This window comes from Cricetulus griseus, chromosome 6 (assembly GCF_003668045.3).
Source record: "Cricetulus griseus strain 17A/GY chromosome 6, alternate assembly CriGri-PICRH-1.0, whole genome shotgun sequence".
In the NCBI taxonomy this organism is placed as follows: Eukaryota; Metazoa; Chordata; class Mammalia; order Rodentia; family Cricetidae; genus Cricetulus; species Cricetulus griseus.
The window spans coordinates 16,119,649-16,146,324 of record NC_048599.1 but is presented as its reverse complement, the minus strand read 5'-3'; the positions used below and the strand labels follow the sequence as shown (position 1 = coordinate 16,146,324).

Genomic DNA, 26,676 nt, shown 5'->3' with positions numbered 1-26,676 from the left:
TTTTTTGAGATAGGCTCTCTCACTGAGATCTTGGGCTCATTGATTAGCCTGGGCTAGCTGGCCAAAGAGCCCCCAGGGATTGGTCTTTTTCCACCTCCCTAGTGCTGGGATTACAAGGTCGTGCAAACATGAAGTATTCGTGTATGTGTGTATGTATGTGTCTGTGTGTGTATCTGTGTGTGTGTCTGTGTGTCTATGTATGTGTGCTGTGTATCTGTGTGTGTGTATGTGTGTTGTCTGTGTATCTGTGTGTGTGTATGTGTGTGTCTGTGTGTTGTCTGTGTGTGTCTGTGTGTGTATCTGTGTGTATGTGTGTGTGTGTGTGTGTATGTATGTGTGCTGTCTGTGTATCTCTGTGTGTATCTCTGTGTGTGTGTTTTATGTGTGTGCTAGAGATCAAACTCAGCTCTTCGTGCTTGCACAGCAAGTACTTTATCAACTGAACCATATCCCGTCTTTAATAAATTTATATATATATATATATATATGTATATATATAATTTAACAACTTACTTTACTTTCTTTTTGTAGTAAGTCTCTAAAACCCAGTGTATATTTCCTACTTGTCAGTTAGGACTAAATACATCTTACGGGCCCCACAGTCACGTGTGACAAGAGGATAGCACACTGGGCAATCAGAGTCTAGAATCTTCCTGTCCATTGCCCATCTTACAGGGATGAGATATGTGGGTTCCCTTCCTTGGCCTGGGAGAGATGCTCTGATTATGGACACTGAACTGATGGACATAAGAATTAGAGGACAGAGGCCCAGCCCCTCTAAGCCCCTGGAGGCTGCTAGCTGCTGGGGCTGCTTCCAGCTTACTCACCAAAGCCCCAGGGAGGGGGAGCCTTCAAGGAAGATGCTGCAATCCTGTGTTTCCTCCTAACTCAAAGACTCCCTTAATTGGAAATTCTGCTGGGCTTGAATTGGAGCCCAAGCCACTCCCGTTCAGGGTCTCAAATGCCTATTCACGAAGCCTCCAGCTCTTCCCAGAGCTTCCTGTACACAGCCAGTGTAGCTGTGCATAGGAGAAGCTAGGTACCAGTTTCTCATTCCACAAGCACAGGCCAGCTGCGGAGCCTGGGGACCTTCTTGGTGACAGTGCCACACATTCAGATGTACGGGTGCTTGCAAGGACAAGGGCAGGGAAAATAAGAGAGTAGACAGGAGTATCTCTGCACCCCACAGGGAGAGTTTAGGGAAAGCACTCCTCACTAAGTATCCATTGCTTTGTCTAAAAAGCTGAGCATGTTGACTGACAGTGATTTCCACTGCCGGCTTCTCCATGCCAATCACTAGCTCATTTCATCCTAACCTACTCTCTGCCCTGTGAGGCATGAGGATCCTACGGTCAGAGTGGGGAAGCAACTTGGACAAGGTCACACGGCTGGTACAAGAGGCAGAATATCATCTCAAAGTCTTCTGACTCTGTATTCTGTCCACAGGTGACCCAAGACAGCCCTGGTTCCCACCGGTCACAACCATTGGAGGGACTGAGAAATGATCAGAATTGGGGTGCATAATGCAAAATTCCCAAAGAATCAAGAAAGAAAGAAAGAAAGAAAGAGAGAGAGAGAGAGAGAGAGAGAGAGAGAGAGAAAGAAAGAAAGAAAGAAAGAAAGAAAGAAAGAAAGAAAGGATACAGGCATTTGTAGGGAAACAATCAAAATTCAAATGAATCCTACAGTTTAGTGGATGCTAATGTGCTGCTGTTGTATGTCCATGTGTGTTCATGCAGATATACTCATGCATGCAGATGCATGCACCCATGTGTATGTGTGTGGAAGTCAGCAGACATCAGATGTTGTTCTTTAGCCACCAGCTGCCTAGCTGGCCAGCAAGCCCCCAGAATGCACCTGTCCCCACTTCCCCAACAGTGAGGTTACAAGGACATCATCATACCTGGCTTGTTTGCTTGTGTGTGTGTGTGTGTGTGTGTGTGTGTGTGTGTGTGTGTGTGTGTGTTTTATTGTGATTTTGGAGATCGAACTCACGTCCTTATGCTTACCAGGCAAGCACTTAGCTGACTGAGGTAACTCTGCACCTCTCATAACAAATGCATGCAGCAATCTAAGAAGTCCACATTAAAGATTTGGTGGAGCTCTTTGTATCTCCTCACAACTTTCATCTTCTAAGAGTTATTTGAATTGCAATTCTGTGTATGAGGGAGGTCTGTGCATGTACCTGCCGAGTTGTGGAGAGAACATGAGATTCCCTGGGGTTGGAGTTATAGGAGGTTACGGGCTGCCTGATCTGGGTGCTGGGAACCAGACATGGGTGCTGGGAACTGAACTTTGCTTCTCAGCAAGGACAGTATTCACTTCCAACCACTGAGCCACCTCTTCAGCCCCCTCCTCACAACTTTCCTACAAACTTAAAGTTACCCCAACATAAAAGTTGGGTTTTTCCAAAAGTGCTTCCTTTACCTCATAAAAGCATTCATGGTTGGACAGTAAGTTGTAGGATCACCAGCTCATAGGCCTGGTCTGCCTCAGTCCCTTTGTGCAGCTGTAACAGAATACCTCAGACTGCACAGTTTATAGCCACAGGAAGTTATTGCTCACCGTTCTGAAGACTGACAAGTTGAAGCAAGTTTGGCTTTAGATAAGGCCATTCTCTTTCATAATGGCAGCTTGTGCACTCTAGCCTTTGGAGGAGATAAAGGCTGGATTGTGATGTCAGAGGCAAACTAGGGATGGAGAACTTGCCAAGTCAGTAAAGTGCTTGTCACACAAGTACGAGGGTCTGAGTTTAAACTCCAGTACCCATGCAAAAAGCCAGGCATGATGGCTCATGTTCATGATCCTAGCACTGGGGAAACAAAATCAGGAGGATCCCTGAGGCTCTCTGGGCAGCCAGCAAGCTCTGGGGCCTGGTGAGAAATACTGTTTTAAAGGCAAGGTAGATGACAGTGCCTGGGAAATGACACCCGAGGTTGACCTCTGGCTTCCACATGCCATCTGTACACATGTTTGTGTACATGCAACACACAACGCTGGGGGGCTGGGGGAGCAAGCTCACCCTTTTCCAATGGCATTAGTCTCACCTCTGAGAGCAGAGCACTGGTGACTCAATCACTTCTCAAAACTCCCACCTCTTGAGACTGTTAGTACAGCAATTACATTTCCCCACGAGTCCAGATGGAAGAAACAGTCTAACCTTAGTGTCCCTTAACCAAGACGTCTTAGGAAAACTGCCCGCAATTTCTTTCCTATTTTGCAGTACTGTTACATTCACAACAATTTGAAGTTTAAAGTTACGCAGGATTAAAGCCTTGGAATCAGAAGGCTTTGGCTCAAGACTTAATGTTTGCTTTATTCGTGGTGTTGGGCACCGTCATGGTTTGAAACAGAAATGTCCCCACAGGCTCAAGTTTTAAATATTTATTTATTTATTATTTTATGTGTACGTACATACACCTGAGTATATATGTACATCACAGTCATACATGAGCCTGCAGAGTCAAAAGGAGTCACATCCCCCGGCACTAGACTTGAAGGCAGTTGTGGGTACGAGGAACCCAAGCCAGGTCCTCTGCAAGAGCAGTGAACACTCTAAACTGCCAAGCCATGTCTCCAGCCCTCATGCTCTTCAAATGCCTGATCTCCAGCTGGTGGCACTCTTTTGGGAAGTGTTGGCGGTGAGGCCTAGCTGGTAAGAGATCACTAGGTGCAGGGTACCCTTTGCCCACTTCCTGCCTCACTCTCTGCTTTGGGGTCCACGCAGGAAGAGCTGATGTCTCTACCACACTCTCTGGCCACCATGACAGGTGTTGCTCTGCCTGCCTTCCCTTCCACAACAGACTGAAACCCTCAGAGCTGGGTGACAAAACAAATCTCCTCTGTTTCTGTCACATAAGGACATCACCATGGCACACACAAAAAGTGAGGAATGCGGGCATATTGGATTCTTTGAGCTCAGTTTCACGTCTGTCAAATCTGTTGGATGTCAGCGACTGCTGGCATTACTGTGCCTGTACTTGGTGTTCACACTGTAGTGGGTACTATAAGGAAACTTCCAGATTCTGCCTCAGAACCCAAGGACTTCCTTCTTCCACCCTAGCCACTTGGAGAACTACAGACTCCCAGCATTCTCTAGAGATTGACCTGGGCATGAGGGGAGATGTCCAGGCCACTGATCCTTTCTGAAGAGAAGTCTACATTCCACACAGAGGGTTTGGTCCACCTCCCTCATCCCAAATAGGGATGACATCCCTCCACAGAGCACCACACAAGGTTGATGGAAGCCTTTATGGAGATCTCATTGCTGCTCAGCCTCCCCTCCAGCCCCACCCTGCTTCTTCCCTCTTCCAGAGCATTGATCCTAAGAGTGCTCCCCATAAGCATCCTCCTACACGGGGATCTCCATCTGAGAGTCTGCTTCAGGGGACTCACCAAGAGCACTTCACCTGCACTGGCTTTCTCGACCCTCAGAACAGCCCTGTTTGTACAGGTGAGGCTCTTGAGCTTTGAGAAGAAAACACAACCGTCCAAAGATGGACAACTAAGAAACAGTGACATCACATAGGGAAATGCAAGCCTTCTGGGTGAAGTGACTAGACAAAGCTTCTTACTACTCCCAGCCTCCGTGAGCACAAGAAACCTTGTAAGGTGGCTAAAGGCATGGGAGAGTCGATATTGCTTAACAAACACTGGAAGACAACAGCAGACCTCCGTCTGCTTTAGACTGAGAAGACATCAGAGGTAGAATGTAGATGGTGGGGGGGGGTGTGAGCAGGTGAAAGGGTTAGCAGATGCAGCGGGTAGGTGAGCCGGGTTGAGTGAATGAAGTGTGGCCAACGGTTGCATGGAAGTGTGGTTAGGTGTGGAGGTAGAGAGATGGCTGCATGGTGGAGGGGTCATTGAGTAAGTACAAGCAGATGTTTGTATGAGGAAAAGTGTGGCTGGGCGGCCAAACACATGGAAGTAGCTGTCAGCAATGTGGTGGATGAGTGGATGGGTTCATTACCAGCTTTTACAGTGGGCCAAGTAGTTGAGTAGAGAGATGAGACGATTGGTGGGTGAGGGATGGGTATGTGGGCAAACAGATCTGGGAGTAGTTGGATCAGTGGTTGGGTAGGCATTGGACAGCCATGGATGGCTGTGTGGATGAAAGTGAGCGTGGTTGTGTGGATGGATGGTTGCTGAGGAAGATATGAAAGAGACTGAAGGGACGTGGTTGGATGGATAAAGGGTTAGGTGGATGGAGGCGCTGAGTGGACAAATGAACAAGCGAATGAGTGCATGGTGGTATAGCTGGCTGACCGTACGTGGGGTGGGCAAGCATTGAGTAGAATGGATAAGTTGATGACTGCCGAGCAGAGAGACATGGCTATTAGATGGGTCATGTGAGAAAAAGATACGCCAAGGGTTGGGATTGGGTGAGTGGGAGCCGCTGAGAGGATGACTGAGGCACGATGTGATAACTAGATGCACTGGTGACTTCACTTGCACAGTAGAGAAATGCACGATCAGGCTTGGCAGGGAGGTGGGGCGCCTAGGCTGTGGGTTCCCGCCAGCCAGCTCTTACCTGGAGGCGGCGATCTCAGCCTTCTGGCGGGCGATGGCTGCTGCCCGTTGCGCGCCCTCGACGCCATGCTCCACCTTCTGGCGTACCTTGTTGCTCTTGAGCGGCAGCACGCGGCGCTTGGTGCCCTTGACCAGCACGTTGTGGCGGTACTTGCCCTCCTCACGGTGGCCGTCGGGCAGCGTGGTGCGGCCGTAGCCGTGGCGCAGGTTGTCCAGCCACTCTCCCTCATAGCGCAAGCCGCTGGAGCGCTCGCTCACGCCGAAGCCTGAGCGCCTGTCGTTCTTCCACTCGCCCATGTAGGTCTCCGTGGTGGTGGCGTCGATGTCGGCATCGAAGGGCGCGGCCGTGTCGTCGGGGCCCTCGGCGCCCTCGGCCAGACTGCCGGTGGACGCTGCGTCGCTGGCGCCCGAGCTCAGCTCGCTCTTCAGGAAGCTCAAGCGGCTGCGCTGGCTGCCCAGCGACGTGCGCGACTCTGAGCGTCGCAGCCGACCCAGTAGCGTGCCACGTGTGAACAGCCCTGGGGGACGCGCAGCCTCTGTGGTGGCTAGCAGGCTGAGCGCGAAGCCACCTCTCGGTACCGGGGGCGAGGGCAGCACGGGCCCGTCCGCCGCCGGCGAGTCCGGAGCCACCGTGCCATTGCTGTGCTCACTGCGCAGTGAGGACAGCGACGTGCGCAGCGCGGAGCGCACCACCACTGCCATCCCGTAGGGCACACTTTGGCGCACGCCGTAGCCATGCCGCATACCGTTGGTGAACTGGCCTTGGTAGGTCCCTGCGGGGCAAGGATAACTGTGTCAGTTAGGTGGCAGGGGCTCGATAACCCTGGACAAGACAGGGTAGGGCCCAGAGACAAAAGAGGCCATTGCAGGAACAAGAAGTGTATGCTGCCGTGCCTACCTGGAGGGTGGCCTCAGTACGATAAAGGTAGGGACCCTACATGCTGTGACCATGAGCAAGGCAGAGTAGGGCCCAGAGGACTCTGCTGTGTGTACCCAGAGAGTGACCTCAGTAGGCTACAGGCAGGGTCAGATGTGGGCAAAGCAGGAGGGCACCATGACAGGACTGGGCCGTCAGAGGGACAGAGTGCATGCCGCTGTGTCTACCAGAAAGTACAAGTGGCAATACGAGTGGGCAAGCCAGAGGGGGAGGTGTGGCCATCAACACTGGTGGATGATGCGAGTCAGAGAGTAATCGTGAAGCTGTGTGATTGATTGACTAGTCGAGGTCCGGGTACTGGGTGATGTTAAAGGAGGATGCCAGTCCAGGAGCGAGCATACCAGAAGCAATTTGTGGAATGGTATAAACACTTGCACTGTGGGAACATGCTAAGGTCACAGGTGTGGGGTGTGGGAATCACTGTGTTACAGTATAGTTATCCAAGCAGTTCAGGCTGTGAACTCTACTTGGATGGGTGCCCAGATTTTGGATTACACGGATGAGTGGTAGCTCTGTGTAGCACTGTGGTTGGTGTAGAGGGCTGGTGCAAGGCAGTGTGCACACAGCCTGTCTGAGGGCTTGTGAGAAAAGCACAGTGGGTTTAGTCCTGGATTGGAATTGCAAGGAAAGGCAGGATTGAGTAGTCATGCAAGGCCATCTGGGGTCCAAAGAGAGAAAGGGGTGTGAACAGGCAAGACCCAGTTGGTACACGGAATGAATGCATGGCTATCCTATTGTCCAAGGTGACGTGACTGGTGAGGGCCATGAACAAATAAGACAGCAAGTTTTCAGAGCAGTGTCAATGTCAAGAAGTGTGTGTGTGTGTGTGTGTGTGTGTGTGTGTGTGTGTGTGTGTGTATAAGAGCCTTGAGATCACAGGTGTGCTGGTCAGTGTGCACAACATAGGAAGCCAAGTGCCCATGGTGCCATGGAAGTGACACTATGAATTTGCATGGAGTTCCAAGTGCGCAAGGCCACTGCAGCACAAGGCTAGGGCACTTGAAACAGTGAGTGTGTGGGCTTGTGGGTGTCAGTCAAGTTGATACTGTGGAAAACCTAGTGCACAAATTGGTGATATGCACAGGAGCTGCCAGTAGCCAAGGGCCCATGTGGGCACAAGCAGTCCAGCCCACGGGAATGGGTATATGTCAGCAGGCCACTCAAGTCTTGTACAAGTAGAGAGGCCTATAGACTCCAAGGACTGACTCCACCCTTGTTGTGTGACCTTAGGCAACTAACCTGACCTCCCTGTGTCTCAGCTTCCTTATCTGTCAGAAAGAGAAAGCAATCACCTCTGAATTCACAGGGTTTCAGGCTTAACAAGTCTCTAACTCCGGAAAACTGAAAGAAAAGATATGTGCTTGATGCGGGGCTTCAAGACAGTTGTGCCAGTATGTAAGGTCACCAGAGCTCTGTGAAGACGCTGATGGGAAATTACTCCCATCTTACCCACAGGGCTCCACCCACACTGGTTCCATGTTGATGACATCATCTAGTGCTTTATAACCATGGTGTATGTCCTGCTGACCTCCAATAATATTCCTGGCCCCAGTTCCAGATGTCAGCCTGGAGACAGATGTCCCCTAGATCACACACACACACACACACACACACACTATCTTCTTAGCACTGAAAGCCAGTTCTCCACCTCTACCTCTTGAGCATACAAGTACTGTGACATCAATGTCCACAGGCCTCAAGTGGCCAGTCTGAGCCTCTGCTGCATCTTAAGATTCCCTCACATATCTGTGTGGTAAAGGCTTAGTCTCCAGCATGGATCTGTTCAGAGGAGGACCCTTTAAGAGGAGGGGCCTAGTCAAAGGTCATGGGGGTATATCCTTCCTTCCTCTCACTTCTTGAAGTGGGCAGCATTACTGTCCTACCATGTTTAGCATGTCACACTATAGACCTAAAAGCAAAAAGGCCACCAGACCATGGACAAGAACATCCCCAAACCAGAACCTTTAAAACCTGCTGCACGCTGTAGGGTGTGAAAGAAAGGAAGGACACTCCCCTGTGGTCTAAAATCCTCCTCCTAGGCCCCGCCTCTTAAAGGCTCCATTACCAAAGTAGATGGCTTTCATTTAAATAGATCAATAAAACAAGAAAATTCAGAAAACAAACAAACAAACAAACCCAGTAGTGTTTTTGAAAATTCCCCCCAGGGAGCATGCAAGTGGATCTAGATCGGCCCCTTCAGCATCCTTACTTGGAGCGGGTGGTGGTTAGAGCCACTTTTCACCATCCTGGGCCAGCAACTGGCTAGCAAATCAGAGGGGTTCTGTCCAAATACACAGACGGATGGCCCCATTCTGACCCTTCTCATGCCAAGAAGTGAAGCTGAAGCCCCTAGTGACCCACTCAACCCCACCCCCTGCAATTTCATCCCCACCACTTCTCTGTTCTCACCTCCTCCCTCTTAGAGGCCTCTTGGGTCTTCCTCACTCTTACCAGCAGCTGTTCTCCTCAGGACCAAGTTGTGTGCCCTTCCCTCTGACCAGAATATTCTTCCCTCAGGTACCCACATGGTTCACTCCCCTGCTGTCTTCATGCCTGTCATCAGCCAGACTTTCCACACGAGGTTTCTATCACCATCTTTGCCTCAGTCTTCACGTAGCGTAAACAATAGACCATTTCTTCTTCTTTTCTGCATTGCCCTCACTGGCAGGAAGTTCAATAAGGGCAAGGATTCCAGTCTATTCTGTTTATTGTGGAGTCCTCGGTGCCTATACAAATGAGGTACTAGGGACTCAATACAAATATTTTGCAGGACTGAATGGAATGTGTCTATCCTACAACTTTTATTTTCTTTTTGCTTTAGCTGTGGAAATGCCTGGAGAAAAGTTAAGGCTGGGAAAGGATGAAAGACTCACAAGATGACATAGCTCATGGGTCACCAGAGCCAAAACTCCATACCTAGCTACCTTCCTTCTGCTTCTCAAAGAGAATGGGGGGAATGGGAATCAGGGAAAGGAGTGTGAACAGGGCAGAGAAGCTGGGAAGTGGGGGCAGAGAGGATATCTAATCTCCAGGTTGGAGAAGTTTGTGAAATTGAATCCAGCAACCTACCTGTAGCTAAAATTTGGCCTGAGATGGGCTGACAGGGTCCCTTTAAGCCCAAGAAAATCTGAGACTGCAACAGAGAACCGCTCTTGGCCACCAGTTGAAAATGAAACAGTATGGCTATATTAGGAAACTTACAGACATGTAGCAAGAGCACCAACACCCAGGGGAGATTGATAGTGACAGGGCCCTGGGAAGAGGGAGAAGGCTATGGAAGGGCCATGTCTCCCTGTGTCTAAGACAGGGTGGTCCTCCCTGGGGACAGGAGGCCCACATCTGCCGAGAGAAGCTTCCCTGCAATCACATGGCTGAAAGCGCCGTGGGCAGGGGTGCTCCCTCAGCTGCCTAGCCTGACCTCATCAGGCATTCCATTGCTCTAGAGGGCCCCCCAAGGTCCCTAGCAGTTACACCACCTGGCATGGCCACCTCAGTTTGTCCTGCTCTCTAGTCACTTTCCTTCCTACCTCAGAACCTCTGCATGTACTTCTTTTTAGTTTTCTTTTGGTTTTGTTGTTGTTGTCACTGTTTGCTGCAGGCTCTTATTATAACAGACCAGGTTGGCCTTGAACTCACAGAGATCCACCTCCCAAGTGCTGAGGTTAAAGGCATGTGCACCACACCCACCAATTTGGGGGGAGGGTGTTTATATTTTGTGCATATGAGTTTATTGCCTCCATGTATGTCTGAGCAGCATGGCAGGCTCTGCCCACAGAGGCCAGAAGAGGGCATCAAATCGCCATATGGCTGCAGTGAAAGAGGGTGGTGAGCCGTAGTGTAGGTACTAGGAATCAAACACTGGTCCTCTCGAAAAGCAGCCCGTAAACTTAACCACTGAGCCAGCTCTCCAGCCCCCTTTTCTTTTTTTGAGACAGGTTCTTGTACTGTAGCCTAAGCTGGCTTACAGCTCACTATACAGCCCAGACTAGCTCCTGGCAATCCTCCTGCCTCAGCCTCCTAATTGCTGAGGTTACAGACATAACCTCTCGGGTCTTCCTCACCCTTACCAGCAGCTGTCCTCCTCAGATTATTTGCTCTTTCTTGACCTGCTTGTCTCCTCCCTCTCCCATGGGCCATCTTTGACATTTCAAACTTGAGCTTGCATGTGAAATCATCCAGGGAAAGTTCTGGAACCCCTTCCTCAAGTGCTACCCAAGACAGCCTCAGCACCCTTTTAACTCTTTCCCCGAGTGCTGTGAATAACCGTGGTGGTTGGTTCCCTGTAAGCCTTTCCTCCCCTGTGGGACTTCAGTTTCCAGACAGAAAGGAGCACTGTCTAGCTCATTCCCACTACAGTCTCAGCATCCTGCACAGTTCCCAGGGCTAAAGAAGCCATTGGCAAACATCTGGTGTGTGACTATTAGGTTGACCTAGGGATGGTACCCACATCACACTTCTTTCCCAACCAAGATGAAAGGGGCACTGAAAGCAGGTGGCACTGAGCTCTGGATCCAGCAGTACAAACCCTGGGAATGATGGCCTATCTGGGAAATACTGTCATACCATAACATTGGTACACGTCTCCCAGGAAGATGGGGCCTGTACACAGCCGACTCCCTGCTGTTTCTTCTCTCATTTACTTTGGGATAACATGGATTCCAGCCCCAACCCTGACCTTGAGTGGCTCTAAAAACCACATTAGTTATTTAAGCCTGCAGAGAGCCTCATTCGTTACTGTCATTCTATGAAGCAGAGGTGATGAGACTTGCTTCACTGACTGTCCCTAAGTATATGCTACAGGCCATGCACTCATCACTCTAGGTGCCAGAGATACAGCAGTGGCTGAAACTGACTACAGGAGTGTGGACTCCAGTGTCAGGGATGGACCATAAACCTTCTGGCCTTGGAATCCATCTCTCTCTCTCTCTCTCTCTCTCTCTCTCTCTCTCTCTCTCTCTCACACACACACACACACACACACACACACACAGCAGACACAGCAGTGATCCAGAGGAGAGGTGAAAGTCAAAATCTGTAGAGTGGGAAGGCAGCTGACTGACGAGGGAGGCATGTAGGAGGCAAGTGGCAGAGCTGGCACACAGGGCATGCTCTGTAGGGCTGGTGGACAGGAAGTGTCCCTTGAAGGCTAGCTCTTTTTGCCCCCTATGCTGGGAATGGAACCCATGTCGTGTGTTGCTGGCCACGTGCTCTAGAACTGAGCTACCCCTACCCCCCAAAGGCCAGCTTTTTGGCAGGTCAGAGTCTTTGCTCAGAAATGCTGGCCCAGGAAGGATTAACTGTAAAGATGAGTCCGAGCCAGGAAGGACAGAGAGAACCCAGGAAGAGATGGAGGCCAGCTCTGGTTTTCTGCCTCCCAGTGGTTTCACATATGAAAGCCTACTTGTGCTGCATTCCCACCGCCAGGCCTCTGCACTCACTGTCCCCTCTGCCAGACACAGCTTGGCTTCTTTGTCCGGTTAGCCCCACTTCTTCCTTCTGATGCCTCCACAAACTACACTCTCAGAGGACCCTTCTCCAATCACTGGACCAGCCCATGTCCTTCTACTTTCCCTTTAAGTTGCTTTTCACTCTGTAAGACAGCCACTGTGGAATTCAGATCTATTTAGGACCCATATTCTCACAGGCAAGGCTACACCTGCATCCCCACATACATGCCCAGCACACAACACGATGACTGCATACACCGCCAAACAAACTGAAGGGCACGTGGCCTTAGATGAAATTCCGAGTCTCTCTCATCAAGAAGGTAGATGTGACAGGTCTTCTCAGTGCTCCTGTGATCCTGACAAAGGTCGCTGTATAGACCTCCGCCTCTCCCCGAATGTGGACTGCCCTCACTCTGTAGAAAATACATGAGTTGAATCTGAAGTGTCCCCTGCATGCTTGTGTTTTGGGTGCTTGGTCCCCAGACTGTAGTGCTGCTGGAGAGTGGGGAGCCTTTAAGATGTGGGTAGATCCCAATTGGCAAAAGTATGTTGCCAGGGACAGGGCTTGGGGTTTCTAGTTCCTACTCTCTACTTCATGACCCAATGAGAAGTGGAGTTTCTGCCATTCTGAACTCCGTCATGCCTGTCCTCAATGATGAGTGGAACCCTCTGCGACCATGAGCCAAGTAAACCTTCAGTCCTTACATTGTCTCTCGGGTACTTTCTCATACAACAAGGAAAATAACTGAGAGATAAAATGACTGAAACAGAAAGATCCCTCAGAGATGACAGGTCCTGCTAACACCAGGGCAGTTCCAAGAAAACCAAGAGGGCTGGTGACCCTAACTCCAGGTGACAAGGGCACTGAGTTGATATGCTTGCGAGCCAACTCTTTAGGAAAAACAAACAAACTTTGATTTGCACCATTCACCAGTTTCTGAGGTGTAAATACTCTCTCCTTGGCTGGTCAAGCTACACAGGGCTGAACAGTTACTTTGGAAATGTCCTAAAAACATGACCACTGGTTCTTCCAAGCCAGTAAAGGCTGGCTCAGTGCTCATATTTAATATGGTTCTTGGGTACATGGTTTCTCATGCCACCCACACAGCTGCAGACAACCTGGAGGACATAAGAATCTCTAAAAGTCATGACTGGAGTGAAACTTGGAGGACAGATCATCTTATCTTAGGAAGCCACGTCTGTCCCAGCCTGTGTTCACCACCAGCATTGTTCATCGGCCATGATGCTGATACTAAACAGGGCTTCACTCTATTCCTTGCAACATCTGTATGTCACCAGTAAGTTAGTGTTGTATGGAATCAATCCACCTTTAAGAAGTGTGGCCATTGGAGCCAGGCATTGGTGGCACACCCAGGAGGCAGAGGCAGTCGTAACTCTGTGAGTTCGAGACCAGCCTGGTCTACAAGAGCAAGTTCCAGGACAGCCTCCAAAGCCACAGAGAAACCCTGTCTCAGAAAAAAAAAAAAAAAAAGCGTGGCCATTGGGCATGGTGATACACACTTTTAGTCCTAGTACCCTGAAGGCAGAGGCAGACAGAACTCTGTGTTTGAGGCCAGTCTGGTCTACAGAATAATTTCCAGGGCAGCAAGGGCTACACAGAGAAACCGTGTCTCAAAAAAAAAAAAAAAAAAAAAAAAAAAAAAAAAAAAAAAAAAAAGATGAGTGTGGTCATGTTCTCCTTCAAAAGGGCTCTAACAATGAACATCTTGCCCAAGGCCATACACCAGGCAATAGCTCAGCTGAGACTAGAAAACCCCATTTCCAGCTTAGCTTGCTCCTGTCCTGTTGGCTTTGGGAATCTGGGTGACACAGAGTGGGAAAAAACAAGGAGGGGGCATTTGGGAGCCTGAGTCTAGATTCCGGGAAATGTTGTGTTAGGTTGAAGTCTCAAATGCCCCTACAGATCCACAGGTTTGCACATCTGGTTCCTGTAAGAATGCAGTGTTAGAATCCAGCTGCAGTGCAGGCCACAGCACCTGAAGTAACCCTTCCCTCCCCTCTTGAAGATACTGACAGGCACCTTGCTCGGACAGTGTCCATTGGTCCCTGGGTAGCAGACTTCCTGATGTCAGTGGCTGTCGCCAGAGAAGTGAGTTGCTCACATCAAAGAGGGTGTTGGTGGCCACACCTGCCACTCCTCATCCCCTTCCCTGCCTCCTGCCTGGGAATCAGAGTCTGGGTGTATGCAGGCTTCTGGTGAAACCTCCCCCCACCCGTCCTCAGAAAGAGATGAGAGGCTCCCATTTCTACCATGTGTACCGGGGCTTCCTCTCTTCAGAGCTCCCAACATGCTCTCTGTCTCTGGTGCTCAGAGTCCCTGCCACGCTGTTGTCTGTCTGTCCAGGGCATTAATATCTTTTCTAATAAGCTCCTTTCTCCCCACTGACTTATCTCAGTGTCCCTCATGGCCACATCCCTCTATCCCAAACCTTCTAGGCCCCAGCCGGCAGTGCTGTCTTGGGTTTGGGGGTCCAGCCAGTAGAGGTGAGTTGCTTGAGACAGGCCTTGCTTCTGCCCCCCATCCCCACCCCTGCTTCCTTCCCAGTCCCACTCCTTGATTTGCCAAGATGTGAACAAGTCTCCTGGCAAACATCCACTTCCACAGCCAAGCCACTCCAGCTGTCATGCCATCTCTGCCATGACAGACCATTCCCTCTCAAACTGTGAGTCCCCCCACCCCTGTTCACACACACACACACACACACACACACACACACACACACACACACACACAAACCCTCTCCTACCTTAAGTTGCTACTATCAGGTGTTTTGCCATGGTGAGAGAAAAGTAACTAATACACTCCCTGATGGCTTCTTGTACTGTGGAGATGTCTTACCGTGTCTACAGGGACGTACCTTCTGTATGCTGCAGAGGGAACACATATACTCACTGCAAAATATCCAAACAAATGAGCAATATGGACAGACTATGCTGTCTCCCCAGGCGACATGGCTGTCGACAGCACAGGTCTCTCCTAGCCATTTGCTACACAGTGTCTGCCCATGACAGGTGGAGCAAAAGGCTCGCAGTTCACCACAAGGCCACTGCTCCTGTCCCTGAGAATGGACAGAGTAGGGTAAGCACTCAATACACGCTTGCTGGATGGCTTTTGTGCCCTTGGCATGCCTTTGGTTCCTTCCCATGTGTGTGTAGGTGGTCAACGGGGACCTCTGTATACTGTGTCCCATGGCTTACTCATTTCATTCCATAGTCCCTTGCTGAGCACCTGGCAAGCATGGTGTTTTCCTCATAACGGTCCTGAGGCCTTGCTCTCTACCTCACCTGCAAGTCTGGCACCACAGTCCCTTCCCTGGTTTCCAAATGCCACCGTCCATCAAAGCCCCACAGTCTCTGGTTTCCTGGGATCACCAACAGACAGCCCCAAGAAGAAAGGCAGGCAGCATTTGTGACGGCTGCCAGGAGCAGGGTCAGGTTGCAGCCATAGATGCTAACTCTCTTTCGCCTTCAGAGCTCTGCCACCCCCACATTCAGGGCTGCTGCCCCGGATGACACCCTACAGCTCACACAAGAAGCTAAGGATTAACTGGGCAACACTGGCTGGGTGCTGACAGCCTAGGGCCTGTGGTCTGGGTGAAAGCCCCTTAGCTAGGCCTGGCTCAGCTCGCCTCACTGAGGGTTGCCAACAACACTGAGAACTGTAGACTAGAGATGACTTAGTATGCAGGGGGAAGGGGACCCCAGGGAGAGGCTCTGGGTTCTGAGACAGCCCACTACTGTCAGCCCATGAGAATTTTTAACAGGCGTCCGTCGCCCAGGAGTCAGACACTCAACCCTTGACCCTCACCCGACACATGGCCATTTCTCCACGGTTTGCACAAAACCTGGAACATCGGCATTGCCTCTCTCTCATTCCTCCCAGCCACCATAACATCAGAAACCTACCCATCCTCCCTTCACGGCCCCGAGTCTTACCACCTTGGCGATGGTGGTCCACACCTCTGATCACCTATACCATTACTGCTGCATTAAACTCAATAAAGGGCCTCAACAGGGCCTCGGTTCTAGATGGCCTTCTACTAAAGGCACCCCATGAAACCAAATCAAATCCTGTCACCCTTCAGCTTTGGGAGACCGGGAAGAAAGCTCCGTGGGTAAAGTTGCTTCCTGCCAAAACTGATGACCTGAGCCCAATGGCTAGGACCCATGTGGTAGAAGAAAAGTGACCCCTACAGCTCTGTCCTCTGACCTCCACACATGCACACCCACGCAAAAAAAAATAAACATGTAAAACAAACAAAGAAAAAAGTTTATTTATTTTTATGCTGACAGTGGAATCATGGCCACTGAATAACTCGCCAACCTGCCACTCTCATTGTCCCCATTTTTCTAAGGCTAAAAGCCAAATTCTTACAATGGCCTACATAACCCTGCACAAAGTGCCCCTTTGCTATGGCTTTCTTAACAGGAACATTATATGGACACCATGTCCTTCTATGTGTGCCCCATCAAGGGAACACATTCCTCCACCTTGCCACTGGGAGAAGTTACACCAAGTTGCTTGGTGAAGACGGATCTATAAGGATTCACTTTAACTGAAAATACACAGTAGGAATACAGTGTCTTCCAAACAGCATGTCCTGTATCTGCATACTCCTCGGGCCTGGCCATGTCCCTTGATCCACTCATGTGTCTCCCAAAGTGCTCAGCAAGCATGGGCTCAAGCTTCCTTAGGTACTAGGTGCTCATCACTGCTGGCAGGGAGAGCCCAGGAAGCTCCAGTGCTCCTGGATGGCTTTGTGACTTGCTCCCCACCACACGTGGCCCTCAGCAAATGTCCCTTGCATAGGAAATAGGAGTCACACAGGCGGGGGGGGGGGGGCGCGCAGACAGCATTGTCTTCCTACTCTGTGGCCCTGGCTAGGGGAGGGGTAGGAGAGAACAAGGACCACTCTTTAGCCTTTTTGGTAGGAAGCACCCTGCCCCCTTCACCCCACACTTTCAGCAGGAGCCCTCGGAAAATGAGACTGGACATTCCTTACAAGGGTGCGGCCCAACAGAGCTGGTCTGGGGAACAGCTGCTGGGGGCACAGAATTAGCAAGCCCTGGAAACCAGCAAGCTGAGTGAATCCCCAAGGCCTGCCTTGGACAGGGCACATCTGCTGAGACGGGCCGATCGTGGAAGCAAGGCACAGAGAGGAAAGATTGTGTCCGCTTTCTCTCCCTCCCCAGAGGACCCAGATGATACCAAGAAGCTGCCCAGACAGAAACTTAGCCCACTGTCACAATGATCCCTGGCTGTGAACTATGACATGAGATTCTCAAGATGAGGTTAAATTATGCTGATTCTACATTCGAAATGGAGTCACGCCTGGTTAGCTCTCTGTCTACACTGGCAGGTCACAGGGCAGAACTAAGCTGATCATCATCTTAGCTTATTAAGTCTTCCAAAGTGAAAGGTGCGGGGATTTGTGCTCAAAAACATTGTTCCAAAGGCAAGAACAGCTATGATCCAAGCTGTCTGCATTAATTCACACTAAGGGATATGGAGGGCAACACAAGGAGAAGGTATATTCTGGCATTTTTCTATGGGCTGGGCATTACAATAAGTCTCTACACTTACTATCTTGTTTCATTGATTTAATCATATATTCAGAGAAATGTTAACACTCATAGTGGGAAAAGAGAAATGGAAGACCAGAAAGGTTACCTGATGTCCACATAGCTAGTAAATGGCATAGCTGGAGTCCAAACATCCATCTAGACAGACTAAACTCCCTGGCCCCAAGTGCCCAAGCACCATGTGTCTCCATCAGATCCTCTTAGAATTTCTGCAATTCATTTTCAATAGCAATCAAGACATTTTAAAATTAAAGGCACTTCTTGAACGAGGTAAGAGGATTCAAGGTTGACATGAAATAATTATATCTGGGCTGGAGAGCTAGCTCAGCAGGTAAGAGCTGTTCTTCCAGAGTTCAGTCCCCATGTCAGACAGCTCACAAACAGCTGTAACTCCAACTCTAAAGCATCCAATGCCTCTGCCTTTTCAGGAACTTTTGCTCACTTGTACATACTCACATACTAACACTATGGTGTAGGTATGTACCTATACACAACTAACAAAATAAATCCTTTTGAAAATAATTATGTTTCCATAAACTAGCATTAAATAGTTGGAATAAATAAAATTTAAGGTGTCATTTACAATATCCCCCCAAAAAATAAAGAGAAGAAATACGGGGCCAACAAGAGGGTTCAGTGGCTTTGAGCATTTCCATGAAGTCTGAAAATCTATGTTCAATCCTTGAGACCCACATGGTGGAAGGAGAGAATTGACTCAGGTTGTACCCCCAAATGTACATGGTGGCATGTGTTTGCTCACCCCCCCACACACAGTGAATTAAAACATACAGTGATGTTTTTTGTAAAATAAATGCACAGGCTCAACATTTTCTAAAAAGTAGGCACTGGAAAGTACAAAGCATTGTTGAGTAAAATTGAATAATGGGAGCATATACCATGTCCATGGATTAGAAAATTAGTGTTACCAGAATGTCTGTTTTCTCCAGTTGACCTGTATATCTAATACATTTGCAATCAGTACCCAGCTGCCTTTTGTTTCAAGAAACTGACAGGCTGGTTTCATAATGAATGTGGAAATTACCGTGACCTACAACAGCAGAATTATTGAATAGGAAGGGCAAATTTGGAAGATTTACTGTAAATTGAGGCTACTACAGTCTGTGTGCAGCACACATACCTGTGAGCCCAGCATTTTGGAAGCTAATAGCCTGAGCTACATATTGACTTCCCAGACACCTGGGGCTACATGGTAAGACCCTATCTTAAAAGAAAAAAATGTTATAAAGCTACCATAACAAAAGCAGATTAGCATTGTTAGGAATATAGACAAATAACAATAGAGAAATATTCCTTTGAGGCACAAATGGATAAATAAGGAAGTTAAGTTCATTTCAAGAACACATGCTCCAGGCTCAGAAACTGTGACATTCTATCCTGCTCAGTCCTCTATTCTGACAGATTCATTGAGTTTGCATGTTCAGAATCCATGGGACTCCAAACTAAATGAGCACTAACTTGTAGCAAGGGAAAAAGGATAGGTAAATAAGAACAAACTGGGTCCTGCATGCAGTTCAGGGTTCAGTTGTCAAAGACATATGTGACAGTCTCATCTTTTCAGAGTGTGGCAATAATAAGAGAACATGACAAAGTGTCCTGAGAGCTTTACATTAGCCAGAGCATCATCAGATTCCCCAACAAGGTAAATAAGAAAGCAGCCGAGATGCCACAGAGAAGGAAACCATCTAGAGTGTTGGTTTCCGTTCTCCATTTCTGTTGCTGTACAACAGATAGAGAATTGCAATGTAAAATACTGTGGAGTCTGACTGTGGAGTTGCAATAGCACAGGGTAGTGAGATGCCTAAATCCATGAATGATGCTCACAAGGCTCAGCACAGAGCCTGGGGCACAGTGACACCTAGTAAGGGGAGCCCGCAGTCATTCCTGCAATCAAGGTCAACCTCACAAGCATTTGACCTTGGAGGTGCATAGGGAGCCTATCTTAACTGTGAACATTTGGAAATCTGTAGGTGATTCTGAAGAGCTCTAGGAAGATGCTTCAACTGGCAAAGCACTTACTGGGTAAACATAAGACGCTAAGTTTGGATCTCCAACACGTAAAAACCCAGGCGTGGAGCACATCCTGTAACCCTGGCTAGTCTCGCCAGAGTGTTTTTTGTTTGTTTGCTTGTTTTGCTTTGTTTTTTTGTTTGTTTGTTTTTTGAGACAGGGTTTCTTTGTGTAGCTCTGGAGACTCTGGCTGGCCTCGAACTCACAGAGATTCTCCTGCCTCTGCCTCCCGAGTGCTGGGATTAAAGGCGTGTGCCACCAACATCCGGCGTCTTGCCAAAGTGTGAGCTCTGAGTTCAGGTACAGACTGCCTCAAACAGCAAGATGGACAGTGACAGTGGAAGATACTCACCACCAACCTATGGCCTCCATAAATGTACACACACACACACACACACACACACACACACACACACAAAGAGAGAGACTTTGAAGGACTTGATTAAGCCTCACTGATGGTTTGAATGGGTTTAGAATCCTCCAAGAGATCAAGGCTCCCTTCTAGGTGTATGTCTGTCTGTCAGAGCATTTCCAGAGGGTTAGCTGATTAGGGGAGGTCCACCCTGAATGTAGCCTGCACCTTCCCATAGGCTGAGGGCGTTGCGGATAAAAGAAAAAAGGAGAAAGCCAGAGGGTGCTCCTGGCCTGTGATGTGGTGAGCAGCCTTTCGGCCACATGTTCCCACCAGGGTGAACTCAGTCACACCTTCCCTGCCATGATGGACTGAACCCCTCTGAAACTGTGCACCGAAGTCAACTGCTTCTCCCTAAGCTGCTTCTGTTAGATACCGTAGTCACCGAGACACGAAAGTGGGTAACATGGGGCTCCACACTTACACTTGCCTGGCGTCCACCAGTCACTGTTAGTGGTCCTATTTTGTGTCATTGTCTGTCATCTATTAAAATGCTTTTGAATAACATGTCATTTTTTAGAGTAAATTGCATTTCATTTACCTATTTACTTTAGGTGTATGGCACAGCCTGTGCAAGGAGGGCAGAGGACAACTTGTGTACATTTACCCCTCCATCACACTGGCCCAGAGTATCTCATTCTTACTTGATATGATCAAGCCTCATCTCTACTTCTCATTAACCAGAGATCCTGGACCTTTCTCAGTTTCCTCATCTGCAAAATGGGGTAATATCAATATTTCCCATAAAGTAGCATGGCCATGTCAAGTGCCCAGGACAGTACTTGGCACATGGTAAGCACTGCAAAATGGCTAACTATTATTATTATTATTGTCAGTTTTATGGAAAACAATAAACCTTGGACCAGTCTTTCCACTACATACTTTGCTTGTTTGAGATAGGGCCTCATGTAGCCCAGGCTGGCCTCTAACTAGTTATATAGCTAAGGATAGCCTTGAACTCCTGATCCTCCTGAGTCTGGCACTGCAGACATGAATCCGGCTCTAGGGCACATTTTGATTACTGAACTTACTTGTGCATGAGATTACTTTCAGAATCTGATATTATCTGAGGAAACCTCTCCCAGGGAAAGTATAGTTTGTCCATTGCTGAGTGTGTACACACCCTCCAAATGCAGGGTATTTACAGACCTCTGAGGCCAAGGTAGTGGTCCCAGATCAAGAGTTTCAGAAAGCAAGGATCACAGCCCAGTGGGTGCCTTTCATCTGTAATCAGCACTTGGGAGGCTGAGGGCTTCAGAGTGAGACTTATCTCCAAAACAGAGACAGGGAAGGAATGGAGAGGGGAGAGGAGGAGGGGGAGGAGAAAAAGGAAGAAGAGGAAAAGGAGGAGGAGGAAGAGGAGAAGGAGGAAGAGGAGAAGTAGGAAGAGGAGGAAGAGGAAGAGAAGGAGGAGGAAGAAGAGGAGGAGAAGAAAGAGGAGGAAGAGAAGGAGGAAGAGGAGGAAAAGGAAGAGGAGGAGAAGGAGGAAAAAGAAAAGAAAAGGGAAAGTCAGGGTTACAAACAGTCCTTCAAAGACTGGAGTCTGTGGGTCTCCCGGTGGGGGCAGCCAGGTAGTCAGGCAGTGAGTTACTTCTTCAGGGCTGGGGTATGTGAACCGGCTTTAAGTCAGCAGCTATTTTTAGCTTCACTTTATATGGCCAGGGAAGGAATGAGGGCTATAGCAGGGGGAGGGCGCCAAGAGGCTCTAGTCCAGGGGCCTTCCCCACCCCCACCCCTTCCTATGCCAGAGTTGAAGAACTTAACCTTCCATCAAAGCAAAGCTGGGGAGAGGGGGCAGCTGGGTGGAGGTGGGAATGGTAGGGCCTTCAAAGAAGGTGCTGGGCAAATTGCTTTAGAACAGGAGCTTTCAACCTTTTTGGCCATTCCCTACAGTAACAAACACTTTTACAACATGACCCAAATAAACATAATTTTTTAAAGATACACATGATACAAATATGTGTTTATACATTATGAACATGAATGTGTACATATATAACCTCAATTAAACTTTTTTCAGGAAATCATGCTTCATCTTGTTCTCAATGAAAGGCTCCAATAGTTTCTGTTCTAAACCTACCAGGCTTTCAACCCAAAAAATGTAGGCCCTGACCCACTAGATTGATCTGTCTACCAACAAACCAACAAACCATCACCTCCAGTCTGGAAAGCTGAGGTTTGCTTGGGTTTAGTCACAGCTAACTGCAAGGCAAGGCAGCTTCTCAATAAACCAGACAAGGTGCAAGTTTCAACTGTCTGTGGAGACTGAGGAGCAAGCTTTGGGCCTCCAGGCATTTGTGGACTCTGTCCTTTCAACCAAGAGTGGTCCAGCCCACTAATGAACCTGCGATGGGGCTTAGCTCACCGCTTACTCCAGAAAGTCATCCCAATGCTGAAGTCCCAGCCCCTTGCTCTAGTCCCTCACCTGGCCCTGCCTAGCACTGGCCACTGTGATAAGTGGCTCCTGTTACATTCCTGGCTCAATCATTCTGTCCTTTCTACACTTCTCAGTAAAGTGTAGTGCTTGCTTTGCAAAATACAATATATGCTTATTGAATGAATTGATAATCTTTTTGTTTGTTTGTTTTAGGGTTTTGTGTGTGTGTGTGTGTGTGTTTTGTTGTTGTTGTTTTCAAGACAGAGTTTCTCTATATTGCTTTGGAGGTTGTCCTGGAACTTGCTCTGTAGACCAGGCTGGCCTCGAATTCACAGAGATCTGCCTGCTCCTGCCTCCCGAGTGCTGGGATTAAAGGCATGAGCCACTAACACCCAGCTTGAATTGATACTCTTAATAACAACAACAATAACTACCATTTACTGAATTCTGTCATTTTTCTCGTGTGACATAGATAAGAGGGCTAGCTAGCTGACTCAGCAGGTAAAAGCACTTGCTTCTGAAACTGTTAACTCGAGTTCACTCTCCAGGTCATATGTCATGGAGAGAGAAAACCAACTCTCACAAGTTGTCCTCTGACCTCCATACATGCTGAGGTGATCACAATTACTTTGCCACCCCCCAAATAAATGTAATCATAATATTTTTAAATCATAGGAGAGATTAGGAGTGGTTCATTCATGGATGAGGAAACCAAGGCTTGGAAATAATCCCTTGAGGCAGGGTCATAACCTGGGACTTGTTTTGCCCCCACCTGCTCCTAATCTTAGGATCTTATTTGTCCTCATTCCTCTTGGTGCCACCCAGGAGAGGGCAAGGGGCAAGTCCTTAGCAAACCCTCAGGGGACTGATGACAGGTTGATTAAAGACATTTTCCGAAGCAGCAGCCACATCTAAATTTGGAGGGTTACGCCTTGCGTGTGGCTTCAGAGAGAGAACCTGAAAGGTTTCCCGGGTCCCTGGATGTGGGGCCGTCTCCCTGGGGAGGAGAAGGCTGGGCAAAGCAGAGCGGCTGGCCTTTGGACCACCTGGGCCTCAAGAGCTCCAAGACATACCTGGGCTCAAACCCCAAGACCCACAAACTCTCAAACCCCAAACTCGGGTCATCCAGCCTATGTCTGCCATTCCAGTCGGCACTTCTGCCTCAGCCTCCTGGTTCTTCAGACACGCTGAGCAGAGCCTGGCCCCACCTCAGGGCCTCTGCATCTCCACTCCCTGATTGAAAGGCTCTCCTCTCTAGTCCTCCCCACCCCAACCTGCTTCTGAGACCACTTCGTGCAACCACCTTCTTCCTTCTCTAATGATAACCTTGAGAGAGAGAGAAAGAGAGAGAGAGAGAGAGAGAGAGAGAGAGAGAGAGAGAGAGAGAGAGAAGGCAGTGTATTTCTTGGTTTACTTCTGTCTCCTTCACTAAACCAGCTTCTGGAGGATCGTGTCTGCTCCCTAATCCAGTCCCTAGCACTTGGTATGCCACAATACCAGTGGTTAGTGCCTTTGACTGCAGGGATGAATCGGCTTCCTTCTTTAAGACATATTGGCAGAGCAGCCCATCATACCCTGTGCTCACCCCACCCCAGCAATATGTAGCCCTGTGTTTCACATCCTTGGAAAGAGAGAAGAGATACAGGAAAGGACATTGGGCACATGCCACCATGCACCTTTTCACACAGATGATTGACACTCTATACGTACTCAAGGCCTGTGTCCATTTTATTGCTGGGAAACTGACATTTGCTCTCTGCCGAGCCTCGGGTGCCTAGTGCCATGCACAACATAAACGTCTGTGGAGCCGAACCACACTGAGTTGGAGGCTTAATGAATGACTCAGGGTCACCAGAATTTGTCCTCAGTTCAATCCAGTTCCATCAGTTCTACAGAGATGTTCTAAGAAGCTGGAGGGACAGAGTTGAAGGCAGCTCCTCACCCAGGCGTGGCCCTATCCTGCACCTCAAGTTGTGTGCTCAATCTCGTCTCAGCCTGAGCAAACTCTCCCAGGACGCTGCTGCTGCTGCTTGGCCCTGCTTCCTCTCGCCACACTCAGAATGCCCTTTTCCCACATTCTGTCACAAAGAGGAATAAATCCTACAAGTGGTTTCTCATGCCAAGTATAATTATCTTCTAAAGTGCCACAGTTTTGAGTCACACCCCACAGCAGGAAAGTATCATGGGAATACCCAACAGTGAGCGAGTTAAAGCAGCCTTTGTTGCTCACAGAAGTTCTGGTGAGCCCTGAACTTGCACCTTTGCCTGAGGGTAGAAGCTGGTGTTGTCTGTGCTTCGCCCACATTTTGAGTATCAGCGTCCTGAGTGCTCCGTTATGTGGATGATGTAACGAAGGCTCAGGTAAACTACGTGTCCAAGTCACACCCTGCAGGTGAAGTGAGGTATCTGCACTGACATTCCCCAGTGCTCTTTTGCCTCGGAAAACTCCTCTATATTTTCTTGAACCATTATGCACTCTGAGCCTCTTCACGCCCCGTCTCTGCTGGCACAGTCCCCAACTCCTACTCTCATAATCATAGCACTCCCACCAAAATCTAGCTCAGGAATTGTCCTGAAAGCCTGCCCTCGCCACTCTTTTCTGCCACCAGTCTCTGACATGTTTGTGTATAATGCTTGCCTGCTTGCCTGCCTGCCTGACTATCCTTGAAGCCAGAGTCTGTGTCCTAGTCCTCTTTGTATTCAATCATTGGTGTAATGACTGACAAATAGGAGGTGCCACCAAAATACACACTGGAAAAGCTGGGGATGGAGATCATTTGCCTAGAAATATGTGTTGGATGAAAGACTATATTGAGTGGATGGATGGATGGATGGATGGATGGATGGATGGATGGACAGGTGAATAGCATCTGGGTGGATGGATGGAGGGATGGATGAGTTGGTGGATGGATAGGTGAATGGATAGTGTAAGTGGATGGATGTGTGGGTGGATATATTGGGGAAGAGATGATAGCTGGTTAGATGTCTGGGTTGGTGGATGGATGAGTGGGTGAATGGGTGGATGAGTTGGTGGATAGATGGGTGGGTGAATAGCAGATGTGTAGATGGTGAAAGAATGGTGGGTGGTTGGATGTGTGGGCTGGTGGATGGATAGATGGAGAAATGAATGAACAGACACTCTTAGGATATATCCTGCGAACGGAATTTTCATAGCAAAGTTGAGGCCAACCCCCAGTTCTGCTAAAACCCAAGCAAAAATCTAGCTGTTTGCATACTCCAAAAGTAAAAAAACTATTATATCTTATCAAGTGTCTGATGAGTGTATATTTACATGACAGCCTTGTACTAATCATTTCTGCCAGTCTTCTCAATAACCCTTTGATTGTCCAACCTTTACTGGTAAGAAAATAGAAACAGTTGGGTGTGGTATCACAGGGCTTTAATCCCAGCACTCAGGTGGCAGAAGCAGGGAAACCTCTGTGAGCTTGAGGCCATCCTGATCTACAAAGTGAGTTCCAGGACAGCCAGAGCTATGTAGAGAAACCCTGTCTTGAAAAAAACAAAAAAGATCCAGAGAGGCAGAGTCGCTTACCCAAAACCACACAGCAAATATCACCCTAGACCATCTGTTTCTTCGCCAACTACCCTATCCTTTCCCACTGCCCCTTCTGGACCCCCTTCAAGCTTTACAGGCTGAACCGGGCTCACCTCCATCTGCATAGGTCTCCGTGCCATAGCCGTCCTGTAGGCCATTGTTCCAAGTGCCCTCATACTTGGCACCGCTGCTCGTGCTCTGCCGGATTCCGTAGCGCCCCTTGAAGCCATGTGTCCACTCCCCCTTGTAAAGCCAGCGCCCCTTGGTCTCTATGCCAAGCCCATGTCGTTTGCCCTGGCTCCAGTATCCCTCAAAGGTATTCCCACTGGGCCAGGTGTAGACGCCCGCCACTTCAAAGCCAAAATTCCAGGAGCCCGAGTATTCACCCTGGCCCTTGGGGCCGGTGCACAGTCCGTGCCCATGTGCCTTCCCCCCTTCCCAGCCCCCACAGTACGCTCCACCATCGTCAAAGTCAAAGCGGCCCCCGCTCATCTCATCCTCACTCCTGACACCGGCCCGGTCCTCCAGCTTGGGCCGTTGGGATACCTGGTGCTCTCCAGGCACCTTCAGGCTGAGAGTCCCTAGATTCACCACTGGGCTCCAGAAAGGGGGAAAAAGCAAGATGCTTGTAGAGGTTGAAAGAGACCAACGACCAAGTCAGCAGTGGGGGCCCTGGTCAGTGCCATGGCTGGGAGGCCCCCTCAGTCATCCCAGCAAGGCTGCAACTGGAAAGGAAGCCGACAGAAGAGGCTCCAAGTTCCCACAAAGCGTCCCAGGTCCAGCTTC

At 49.1% G+C, this 26,676-nt stretch overlaps 1 protein-coding gene across 1 annotated transcript in view; it reads right to left on the bottom strand.

Moving 5' to 3' along the window:
- The window catches only part of Jph2 (junctophilin 2), a 58,189-nt gene extending 31,807 nt beyond the window's left edge, over positions 1 to 26,382 (bottom strand). Inside the window, exons 1-2 of the mRNA XM_027423502.2 lie at positions 26,004 to 26,382; positions 5,531 to 6,302 (exon numbers count right to left, since the gene is read on the bottom strand). Coding sequence (XP_027279303.1) covers positions 5,531 to 6,302; positions 26,004 to 26,382 — 1,151 coding nt within the window. The remainder of the gene's footprint in view (positions 1 to 5,530; positions 6,303 to 26,003) is intronic.
- Positions 26,383 to 26,676: the final 294 nt, after the last annotated feature.